Source organism: Watersipora subatra, unplaced genomic scaffold, assembly GCF_963576615.1.
Source record: "Watersipora subatra unplaced genomic scaffold, tzWatSuba1.1 SCAFFOLD_46, whole genome shotgun sequence".
Lineage (NCBI taxonomy): Eukaryota > Metazoa > Bryozoa > Gymnolaemata > Cheilostomatida > Watersiporidae > Watersipora > Watersipora subatra.
In genome coordinates, this window is record NW_027045310.1 from 730,582 (window position 1) to 742,646 (window position 12,065).

General features: G+C 35.5%; 1 protein-coding gene across 2 annotated transcripts; it reads right to left on the reverse strand.

The window, feature by feature from the left end:
- Positions 1–2,538: 2,538 nt before the first annotated feature.
- On the reverse strand, positions 2,539–7,395 carry LOC137410139 (uncharacterized). 2 transcript variants are annotated; one of them, XM_068095722.1, is made up of 6 exons: positions 7,311–7,395; positions 6,122–6,268; positions 5,252–5,416; positions 4,352–4,411; positions 3,907–4,070; positions 2,539–3,092 (listed from the first exon to the last, which is right to left on the reverse strand). In XM_068095722.1, the coding sequence occupies exons 2-5, from the start codon at positions 6,197–6,199 to the stop codon at positions 4,005–4,007; spliced, it is 369 nt and encodes a 122-aa protein (XP_067951823.1). In that variant the 5' UTR covers positions 6,200–6,268; positions 7,311–7,395; the 3' UTR covers positions 2,539–3,092; positions 3,907–4,004. The 2 variants fall into 2 exon arrangements, with proteins under 2 accessions (XP_067951823.1, XP_067951824.1); XM_068095723.1 differs by having other exon boundaries at positions 6,122–6,226; positions 7,311–7,382.
- Positions 7,396–12,065: the final 4,670 nt, after the last annotated feature.

Below are 12,065 nucleotides of genomic sequence, written 5' to 3' on the forward strand. Positions count from 1 at the left end.
ACACAGAGATATCCAAGCTGGGGGATCACACTATTCCGCCAACCCAGCCTACTAATTTATGTCAGCACCTACCGGACTACCGCTTAGATGTCTGCCATAGAAGTAATGCCATTCTGGGACAGAATGAAGTTTTAGGGGAGGATAGTGTTGTAAACGTAAAAATAAAGCGAGATATTCTAAAGAACAAACTCTATGAAAGGAGTGGTGGCCATGAAAAAGACCGTGGAGGAATAACTCCGAAGAGTTGTCTTATTTGGATGCTATCGGTCCCATGGACGTCAGGCTCATCAAGGCGCTCTGGACACCCGGCGCAGAAAAACATGGTGAACTGATCAAAGGGAAAAGGTGACGTAGCCAATATATATATAGAGAAGAGACTTCTGGGATAGTGAATGACCTAGAAAAGATAACAGACGCCATTTATTAAGGCTTTTACGCAGTGAACAATCTTCTATAATTTATTTCTTACCGTTCACTCATTGGAAGACATTTTTTATGTTCATGGTTACATGTCAAAATATTCTAAGTTTCTGTTATAATTAATTGTTAGTGGTTTAAGATTACTTAAACAATATTGTTTCCGTTTTTGTTCTACGTTTTCTCGAGATAAGATTTTGTAATTTGTAATTTGTAATTAATTTTCGTTATCGAAATATGTCTTAATGTTTTTTTACACTTACTTTTCGCTACCCAGTATATGTAGAATTTCCTGGGCTTTTTGTTAGTGTTTAGATTGTTATGCTATAATGGCTCATTGTCTAGGGATAATTTTTTATTGTTCTGTATGTGAAAATTCTTAGAAACTCGGCAGTCAGCAAGACGATATGATTGGTCGGTTTGAACGATAACCGTCAATCTCTAGGCCAATCGCTTATGTAATATAAATACTGCCACTAATTTTTAGGCAGTTCAGCTTGGGTGTGACTCTTGAATTGGATGCATGATTAGTATTACTATAATAAAGTCGTTATTGTTGGAGAAATATCGTTTATAATCGGCACTAACAGCAAGCTCACAAAAAATGACTACAAATAAATAGGATAATTAAATAATTATCCTTACAAGAGTTGTGTTCTCTCCTGTTGGTTTCAACAGGTTACGGCGTTGGTTTCAGCGCACTCTGTTGGTTTCAGCAGAACGGAAGCGAGTTGGGTTCAGCTCCCTCCTGTTGGTTTCAGCAGGTTGTACAGTCAGCAGCGTTAGGTTCAGCGCACTCTGTTGGGTTCAGCAGAGCATAAATGAGTTGGTTTCAGCTCCCTCCTGTTGGATTCAGCAGGTTGTAGCGTTGGTTAAAGCGCAGAGATCTAGAGCTAGGGGTTGTCCCCACCCTACTCTTGCGAGTTTTCTTCAATACGCGACTGTTGGCATGTAATGCTTATCAATCAACATCTGCTGTTAGCCCTGTCACTATCTCGGTCTATGCATTTATCATGCCTTCCAATGGTCAAGTATAATTGCAGTGGCTCAAAACCTGGTCAGTTTCTGGGTCGTTTTGTAGAGGTGGAGCTTAATCCGAAAATGCAAATGTTTTGTCGGCACTAAGCGACGAGGTTTTAAGCAAGTGCCAATGTTTAGTCGGTTAGAAATTGAGTCTGTAATCTTATTATTTTTTTGTAACAAAATAAAGCATAAACATCGTTTTAGACAAATCTTTAATTAAAAATATGAGATCTTTCATCAAACTAGCATAACGTATTCACATAGTTGTTTATCGTAGTTTTGTCGTGTTAAGACGAAATAGTAACATGCTCACGAAACGGAAAAAAATCTTCTCAAAAGTACATCATTAATTATTCTGTATTCGTTTATACAGTGTGTATGAAAAATGTCTTACATACGTTGTAATATGATTGCACTTACATGTATGTAACGTGGTATTATATAAGTTATTGAATATTTGTGATTATGTTCTAACCAAATAAAATGCACATTGAAACAATTGTCTACTTTGCTACCATTCTGAGAGCTAAAGAAGATTCTATTTCATTTTAGTGTAACTATTTATGTTAGCGTATCGTAAGACAAAGATTGTGAAAAGGCAACAGAAGACATTAGTCTATCTTATCTTTACTACAAACACCGACTTCTCCAACAACTAACTTTGTTTAGATTTTGAACATGACCGCACTCTGTAGGTATTCATTTGTCAATTTGCTTATATATTTATTATTTATGTACAGCATTGTGTGACCAAAAAAATTTTCTTGATTTGTTGAGCAAAAAATATTTTCTTTTTGTTGGCATGATGATGTATTTTCTTGCTCCAATATAAATAATGCATGTGGCAATTGTTGTGCATCATTGTTAGCAGCTTTCCCGTTACCTCCACAAGCACAATGTAGCCAATTCTGGAACATCAGAGGGCAGCACACACAAAACCTTCAGCATGATGTATGTCTATTGGCATTGCTGATGTTGTACAACATACATTGTTTGAAAAGTCGATGCGCAATGACAAAATGTCTGGTGATGGACCACTGGAACAATGATGGGAAGTAGGTTGTTTTAGTTATCGGACGAATCTATCATGATAAATCGTAAAGTTTAATAATTTTACTTTATTTGATATAAAAAGAAAATGTTGCACATAACTTAATTACTACCACATCAGCACCAAAGCCATAAAAGGCCTTTAACAAGCACAAATGAGAACAGAATAACAGAGTAGAAAAGGGCTACATATACTACATGTAGATATGTGAAAATAAGTGAATATAAGTATGGTTTATGTAAAAAAAAATCAGTGTTGAAAATCCTGAATGTTTTATGTATGTAGGTATGTTTTAATTTGATCAATATATTCACTCAAAATTGAGCACAGTACAAGCTGAAACAGTTCGAGATTTTGCATATAAAAGTATTCCTATCTAGAACAAGTTTGTTCTCTATAGCTGCAGATGAATTGGCAATGAGGTAGAGGGCACGCCAGATGCCATCTGGCGTGACTTCCCTTCATTGCCAGTTCACCCACAGCTATGGGGAACAACCTTGCTCTATGCCTATCTAGATATTGCTTGTATTAGAAAGCCTCAGGAAGCATTTTTGCTCTGCCATTTCTTACTCCCTGCAAACTCCTCTTGGAGATCCTTGATCTAAAATAAAAACAATCATAGCATGTGTATTTACATCTCCTTGAACTTGTAAAGTACTGTGAATGCAGTATTCAAGTGGCATTATTTGCGACAATTTTTGACTTTGACAAGAATACTATTTGTTAATTTAATGAAGTAGATTGGAAAGTTACATTGGACATTGTGATTAGCTGGAAGGTAATTTGGCGATCTCAAAGAACCGGACAAATCTGCTTTTGCTAGTTCCTGACTTTATTACTGTTTTTACAGTAGTTTTATTTCACAATTATTTCCTGACTTCATATATCTTCTCCAATCCTACATTGCTCAACTGACTTAGCCCATAGAGTTGACTTGTACAAGACAACAGCGAAATTAGTCCAAGTACTCAGTCTATGAATCGGATGGTGTTGTGGCACCTTGTTATCAATCTCTCAAAGAGTTGATAACAACTCCAGAGATGCTCCCAAATCCTGATTGGAGATTTGCACATTACATCAAATCACCAATCATGAGATTGGCATTAAAGCACCATAAAAATGGATTACCCAGTTTGTAAATTAAATCAAATTAAAACCATCAATTACATAGTGGATGATGGTTTTAATTTCATTTTATTTGAAAGCTGAGCAGTCACCCTTCTAAGTGATTTGATTTGGAGCTAAACGCATGCCAGCGATTTGATATGCTTTACAAATCTGGAATCAAAGACTTGGGAGCATCGCTGCACAACTTTCTCCAATTCAGACACTGAGCACTTACACTAAAGTGACACAAAAGCATCATGCAACAGGGTTCTAATTTTAAAACTGAGTTACTGAATATTACCACTCACCGGACTGTTAGGTATGAAAGTAACATCAGGTGTCTGAGTTACATCTATAATGCTGTCGTTTGTGGCGTTTCGTAGATGCTCCCCACATCTATGGAAGCTCACATAGCCTCTGCTCTTACTCCTACCCATCCTGAGCAAGCACTGCGTTTCCTCCTTATCTTGAGCTATAAATCAGAATGCTCGAGGCATTGAACGTTTGGCTGGGTGTGAACAGGCAACTTAACAAATATCGCAGTTGGCAGCAAATAATTTGTTTCTGAAACCTAATCCAGCCTACACAAGGGGTTCTTCTGCATTATCCTACTATAACTTCACGTTTTTCTAGCTACTAATCTAGGGCTATAAATGGCTTGAAGATTCGCCTACCAATGAAATTCCACATTTAACCATAATTAATATTGCACGATTTGCCTAAAATTTTATTGCTGGTTATGTGAGTGAGTACCTCCGTGTTACTATCAGATGTATTGTCTTGAGGATGCGGTCTCTTTGTTGGATTCTGTGACTAAAAATATAAACAATACGTAAATTATGTATATCGACACCATGTGACAACATATATGAATTTATGCACATGTATAGCATATTTATATTTGTGGGCACAATCTAACTAAATTTAAATTGGCAAAAGAGTCCAAACAAAGGCCTTGTTGCCAGAGCTCCAAAATAAGCTTTCATTCTATCTTGCTTTTAATGATTGTTTTTGCAAATTTTAGGTGTGAAATATTCAATGTAAAATAAAATATTACGTCCAAGTTTAACCAAAGGTGTGAACTGCGATATAATACTATCTGGCGCATGTGTGAGGCCTCACGATGAGAAATTCTCAAGAAAAATGAGACAGATTGCCGTAAACTTCACTGGCTATTGGGTCAAGGATATGGTATCTGAGCATTCCAATCAAGTCTGTGTTTCTTTGCAATTCTACCAAATTTCTATGAGAGTGTAGATGAATAAAAGAAGAGAAAATGTTTTTGAACTTTGATGTACTGTGAGACCGAAAGCAAAGTATCGAATACAGCTTAGACATGTCGCAACCCTCACAGTAGTGTAGACTTAGATTTACTGCATTCTCTGATTTTGGCTTACAAGAATATAAATGTGCACGCATGCTTTTGTTACAAGATAGCTATTTCAGAAATAAAACAATTTAAAATCCATAAAAGTAATAAATATTATTCATCATCTCTATGTAAAATCCATACTATACTATCTGTGCATTTGCAAAGACATGGAAGGATAGCCCTGTCTAAATATATTGGACATACAATGACCGAGTTTTGCTGTCCAAAAATATCCCTTATAATAGGCTGAGTAAAATATTCTTGGTGTACCGGTAACTTACCCTCCGCTGTTCTTTGTACTTTTCCTTCTGGGTTTGCTGTCTTTCAGGGCCGTACATGCAGCCATACTCTTTTTCTTCGCCATACTCTTTTTCTTCGCCATACATACATAAATAGCTTTGACTGTCATGGATGACGTTCTTACCTCTCCAAATATCTTCACCTTGCTAAATTAGAGCAGATAAAATTTTAAAATTAAGAAACATGGTACAGATTTTTTAGATTCATTAGCTGAAGACGTTGTAGGTTTTTAGCCTTACTTGATTGCTAACACTCAATTGGGAACTAACTGCTGCATGTATATGATGCTTGATACATTTATTGCTTGCTTGATTGTAGTTATTAATATATACAATGATTTTTAATGTCATCTCAATTGCATGCCAATGCTTGTACACTGAAGTCCATGTATATCTTCTAATCAAGGCTGCACTATAAGCTTGATCGTAATCCACTGCATGTCTGTATATACCCGAATATCCACTTCGTCAAATTAAGCTTAAAAGTTGAGTGTCTATAGAGAGTAATCCTTTATTGCTGAGACTTAGATGGTGTGTATCCAGTGTGAGTTGCTAGTGAACTGATGAAAATTGTGTCAACTCTGCTTCAAGTAGGGCCTGTGACGTCATAGATCACATGGTACAAAAATAAACCAAAAAGGGCTCCATCAAACTGCAGCATAAAAACATATAAGCTACTATTGACATGTACTTCTATTGCACAACAACCAAGCATAGGCCTACATTTTACAATCAAGGTTACACTTCAACATCAATATTACACTAAAATATCCGAGGTATAAAATGTTCATTTTTAACGCAAGATCACAAATTAGGCAGTGAAGAAAAAGTGCTTTAAGGATATGAGATTACCTTCAAAAAGTCTTTCATGCTTGTTGAATATGCCGTCCTCATGGTTTGTGTAAAACTTGTTGCCATATTCGATTTCATGGGCTTTGATAGCTTGCTCAGACTCGTCTAACAATGAGGCAAGAAGGAGCGGCATAATGCTTAAATGCACTGCAATTAAAAATATATATTTGGTAGGCCCTCAGGCTCCTCGTAGAAGTTGACTGTCGTCAGCGATCATGTCATTCAGCTATCGAGGCTTCGATAACCTACCGACATGATTGCCGACTACAGGCACGGGAGGCCTGTAGGTAGGTCTATATAGAAGATGAAATGATGAATACAAAAAGTCAGTTATGAATACATGATGACCCACTGAGGTCTTGAAGCAATATGGATATGCAGTGCATTTCAATTAATTTTTTAAGACAAATTGCAAGCAGTAAGCGACTCTGACTACTGAGGACTACTGATCACAGGCAGGCTGTCTAGTCCAAAAATATAACTGCCCTGCATTGCAGAAGACTACAAAAACTTGCTTTACCTTGCCTCCTCTCCTACACTTTTTGTGAACCAAACAGATGAGATACAGCCTAGGCCTGGCGGTGCTACTGACAGCGCACCATTGTAGTAACAAGTTCAAATAAAATTTGAGATACACAATTAAATGGTTGTTCCTTAGGTAGCTACATACTGTCGTTGCTTCAAAATGTCCTACAGTTGAGACTTGGTAGTAATATAAAGTTAGTTGTTAAAAAAGTGTGTGCTTGCAGCAAATACAGTAAAGATAAAAAACTGATGTCTTCTGTTGCCTTCATTTTTACAATCAATGCCTAACGAGATGCTAATACTAATATTTACAGTGAATTAAAATAGAATCATTTTAGGCTCTCAGAATGGTAACAAAGTGGACAACCGTTTTAATATGCATTTTCTTTGTTCAGAACATAATCGTAACTTTTCAATATTTTATGTAATACCGCTTTACAAAAGTGTATTCATATTAAAAAAATATATAACTATTTTTCAAATATAAACGAATACAGAATAACTAATGGTGTATTTTTGAGAAGATTTTTTCCGTTTTGTGAGCGTGTTACCATTTATTCTTAACAAGAAAAAACTACGATAAACAGCTATGTAAATACTCTATGTTATTTTGCTAAAAGAACTCATATTTGTAATTAAAAATTTGCTTGGAAAAGATGCTTACGTGATATTTTGTTAAACAAATAGATAACTACTCGATTTATCAACAACTAAACGTTTGCAGTGGTTCGACTAACTTTAAAGCTTTTGTATTTCCGGATTAAGCTCAACCCCTACAAAACGACCCAGAAACTGACCAGGTTTTGAGCCACTGCAATTATACCTGACCCGTTCCAATAAATAATTGTTTTGATAGACTTTAACGCATAGCGTAATATCCTTACACTCATGCAAACAATCGTCCATACATGTAGTTATTTTCACCGTAAACATAAGTAATCGTGGCAGCTTATAGGCTATTAGCCAATAACGTACGAATATCAATGATATATCGATATACGCACCGGCACCTTACGCCTAGAATAGCTTAATGCTAGGGTCATGGCAAATGGATTGGTCGCTGAAGCGCGCATTTCGTTTGCAATTGTTGTTTACAACCGAAAAGTACCACCATAGTACAGGAAAAAGCAGGTAATCTGCGACTATGTATTTATTTCCATCACATTGACTGTAGAGTAACCATGTTTCTACAAAGCTCAAATAAAAAACACTTAGCCTACATAACTGATTTATGCAACTCTTGCTTAAAAACCCATGGGTGGATATGGAGAATTTACGTTATGTTTGTTTGTTTGTTTGTTTGTGAATATTATTTATTGAGGTTTTCATGAGAAAATAATGTTCTGTTGACCTCATAATTAAAAATTAAAGCTAATATAATGTGGTATAATATGATAATTGAGAATAAAATTGATAGTGGCTACAATAATATTATTTCTATAAGAGGATAATAAGATCGTTGATTGAGCTGAGTATATACATATACATATATATATATATATATACACACACACATATATATACATATACATACATATATATATACATATATACATACATATACACATACATATACCATGTATATACATATGCACGCTGAGTTGATTGAGTATTTAGATTCCAAGTTAGTAATTATTAGTATGGTCATTTTTTAAAAAATTTTAACGCGGGTGACACAATACTCTACTATTCTTATGTCAGCTATGGTTGTAAAGTGACAACCGATGGTTTTTAATAATTTTAATTCAATGTTGTTAGTATACCAGTGTTAGTAAATAAAATATAGAATGGTCAGTAGTCACAGTATGGCCAGTTAATCAATATCAAATGACAGCTCATTCACAGGATCTAATACCTCTTCTTTCATAATCTTGATAGCATTATATTTAAAAGATTGTCTGCCGTAGTTCTTATTAATAGATGGTGTTATTAATGAGCATTGCGATCTTAGGCTTATTTGGTGTCTCTCACTATCCTCTTGAATATATTTGTATAGAGCACTGGCCACTGTAGCTACCTCCACTTTGCCTATCAACTGCCTGTAAAAGAAAGAACGCCGACTGGCGAGAGTATGTAGGCCCAATAATCGACGACCATCAGTTACTGAGAAGGATTTAGGTGCTTTGCATATTACTCGCACCGCTTTATTTTGGCAAGCCTCAATTTGGTCTGAATGACATTTACCAAGAAACATAAACAAAGTAGCACAATATTCAAGACGACTTCGGACTATTGAAGTATATATTAATTTAGCATCTTCAACAGACAAAAGATGTCGAATCTTACGAAGAGCATATAAACATTGTTTTGCCTTGGTCACTGTTAGTTTTATATGCGTATTGAAACCAAAATTTGCATCAATTGTGACCCCAAGTAATTTTATATTGTGTTCAATTTGGATTTCAGTGTTGCATAGCTTCAAAGTTCTATTATAATCAACTGCTCGATTCGAGAAAATAATAAATCGTGTTTTTTCAACACATAGAGAAAACCCATTAGATAGGTACCAGTTTTGCATTCTATTAAATTGTTCTATTGATAGCATCTGAGAATCTATCTGAGTACTTGCTGAAGAAATAATTACTGTATCATCTGCATAGGAGTAAGCGTTTGGATTTTTATCTAGCATGTCATTAACCATCATGTTAAAAAGTAAACTAAAAACTAAACTAAATGTATAACTAAAAACTAACACAAATCCACACACGACATCAGTGTTGAATGTGCTTTGTCATTTTAATCTATTTTGACTATATTATTCAGTTTACACACTTTTGCTTAGCTTGTGGGAGCTGAATTGATCATTACTGGTTCAAGTACTAGAGAAGGTTGTTGTATGGAAATACTGTGAAAACAAGATACCGATAGGGAATGTAGCCAGACCACAGGATAAGCATATAATACGTACAAGCAGCAAGACGCCAAAGGACATTAAAAGATTCGATAATTAGAAAATGTCAATTGAAAATTATGAACTTCAGAATTGGGAGAAATCAATCATAGAAATTGCGTCAACACCAGATGGAGAACATGCCAAAGAGAGTCTTTTTTTGACAGTTAAGGCTCCTAGCTGTAAGAGACTGAAGTACAGGGCAGAAAAACATATAAACTTAATATAATTGAAGCTAAAATAAATTGACAGATGTTATTTGTTGCTGATCTGGTGTATGCTGACTGCTACAATGTTTCAACAGTCCTAATTCTGGCTGCCTCCTGTTATATTGTTGATATCCCTCTCCTTGTGCTTGACACTCTGTAGAGTTGCTGACTTCGTTGAATACCTGTTAGTATTTGTTGTAGCCAGTTACTCTCTTTTATATTAAGTGGTGTTGATAAATAATATCCATTATTTAGTTGTAATTTTATGTTTTCATTCCTAAGCTCTTCATTACAATGGCCAGAGAATTCCCAATTCAATTGATGTCCCATACATTCACATCGCATCAGCTGTGATGGTTGGACAAATCCCATACTTGATATTTCCGGCAGCATAGCAATTGCTCTAGGTTTTCATATTTGCTGATTGGTCATATATCGTTTTAAACCCTGACACATATTAGCCGTCAGGTGAAGCCAGACCCTAGCTTAAAAATTCATGCCGAATCCGTCCTAATAATCTGCCATTTATTGGTTGCTTTGTGCGTAGCCCTCGGTCTTTATCAGTTTTTCCCAGCAGTGATCCTCATCTCAGTTCAATAACATTGGTTACACGCCTCTGTGTCATGTTTTTGGTTTTTCCACTGAGTACATTTTGTGTGGCGGTCTCTTAATGCAGTGTCTCGTCGCGGCTAGTTAGTAGCTAGTCTTATTGTGCGACAGTTATTGGATGGCTTTCCATCGTTTGGCAAATTTGTCCCAGTTTGAGGAATGTCAATTATCCCTCGATCAGTTGTGATCTAGTCACCCCGGGGTTCATAATCGTATTCTCGTAGGTTTCTATAGTTATATACTCGTGCAATGGTCACCATGGTGCTGGAGTTGAATCATTTCATCTTAACAGTATTTAGCTGGATTGCATACTGGCTTGTTTGTCCTTTCATGTAAGTTGCCTATAATCATTCGGAATCCGTATATTCATAGTCACTTTTAAATATCTAGCCTTGTATATGCCATAGCATCAAGCTGTAAAGTACATGTATATATGTATATGTAAAGTTATTAGAAGGTCATTCGGGAAATATATTGTGGTTGCTGTATCATTGCGATAGTCAACTGTATTGAATATAATTATATATATATATATTTGCTTATTAATTCATGTAAGTTGCTTATAATTATTCGGAATCCGTATATTCATAGTCGTTTATCTAGCTGTATATATGCCATAAGATCAAGCTGTAAAGTACATGTATATATGTATATGTAAATTTACATAATTTACATTAAGTTAGTAGAAGGTCATTCAGGAAATATATTGTGGTTGCTGTATCATTGCGATAGTCAACTGTATTGAGTATAATTATTTATATATTTGCTTATTATTTCATGTAAGTTGCTTATAATTATTAAGGATCCAAACATTCTTTTTGTAGGTTTTATGTTATCAAGTTTTTTGATTGTTTTATGTTTTGATATATATATTCATGTTAAGCTGGGCGCTGTAAGCTATTTTTATTCGTACTCTCTCTCATCATCATAAATATAATTTGTCATCCGCTTTTGTTGTACGATCTCGTAGCTCATATCTTCTATTCACTCTATATAGTGGTCATTCTCTCACTTTCCAGAATCAGTGTTTTTCTCTATATCTGGTATCTCCTTTGCGTTAGTTCTGTACGATGTACGAGGGTGAAACATTTTCATGTACAAGTTTTAATCGCTTTACTGAAACTCAGCTTGGTTTTGCAAAGGGCTTGATACACGGTACTATGTTTGCTGTGACATCTGTTCGATACAAAGTATGAAACAGGCTCAGGTACTGACTTGAAAGGGCTCGGCTACAATTTTTGCCAATCTCAAGTCTGAATAGGTAGCATCTACCTCCTATTTTGAAAGATATGTCTGTTGCTTGTTGATTGTAATAGTCTACATGTTTTAGTTTGAGAAATTCTTATATTTCTTGCATTCAACAGCCATATAAAAAATATACGCACAAACCACGTGTAAGTTGGTGAAGTCAAGCTACTAGCAGTTTTACACAGAGTATGAATGACAGCCAAAGACACTGAAATATTTAAAAACATTTTTTCCTAGGTGTTATTGACCTCTGACAATCTTTCTTCAGTGTTTCTACCTTGACTTTCTAAAGTCTGAGTGTCTTCTCACTAAATTATTACACAGACTGTTACTTCTATCTCTACAGGATGGTGCTGCCTCGATGTAGAAACAGCGCTAATTTTTTAATTTTCCGATTCGTGAGAGTTTAATCTTCCCCCATCATGACACTCTCTCATACGGTTGAGCTCGGCGACAAGGAAAT

What these genes read in the sequence shown, in the direction of transcription:
- LOC137410139 (XM_068095722.1), bottom strand. Translation starts at nt 6,199, where the DNA reads ATGAAATCGAATATGGCAACAAGTTTTACACAAACCATGAGGACGGCA. An exon ending in GCATGAAAGACTTTTTGAAG is followed by an intron (nt 5,417 to 6,121) that starts GTAATCTCATAT and finishes GCTCTAATTTAG; the next exon opens with CAAGGTGAAGATATTTGGAG. An exon ending in CATCTGATAGTAACACGGAG is followed by an intron (nt 4,071 to 4,351) that starts GTACTCACTCAC and finishes TCTGATTTATAG; the next exon opens with CTCAAGATAAGGAGGAAACG.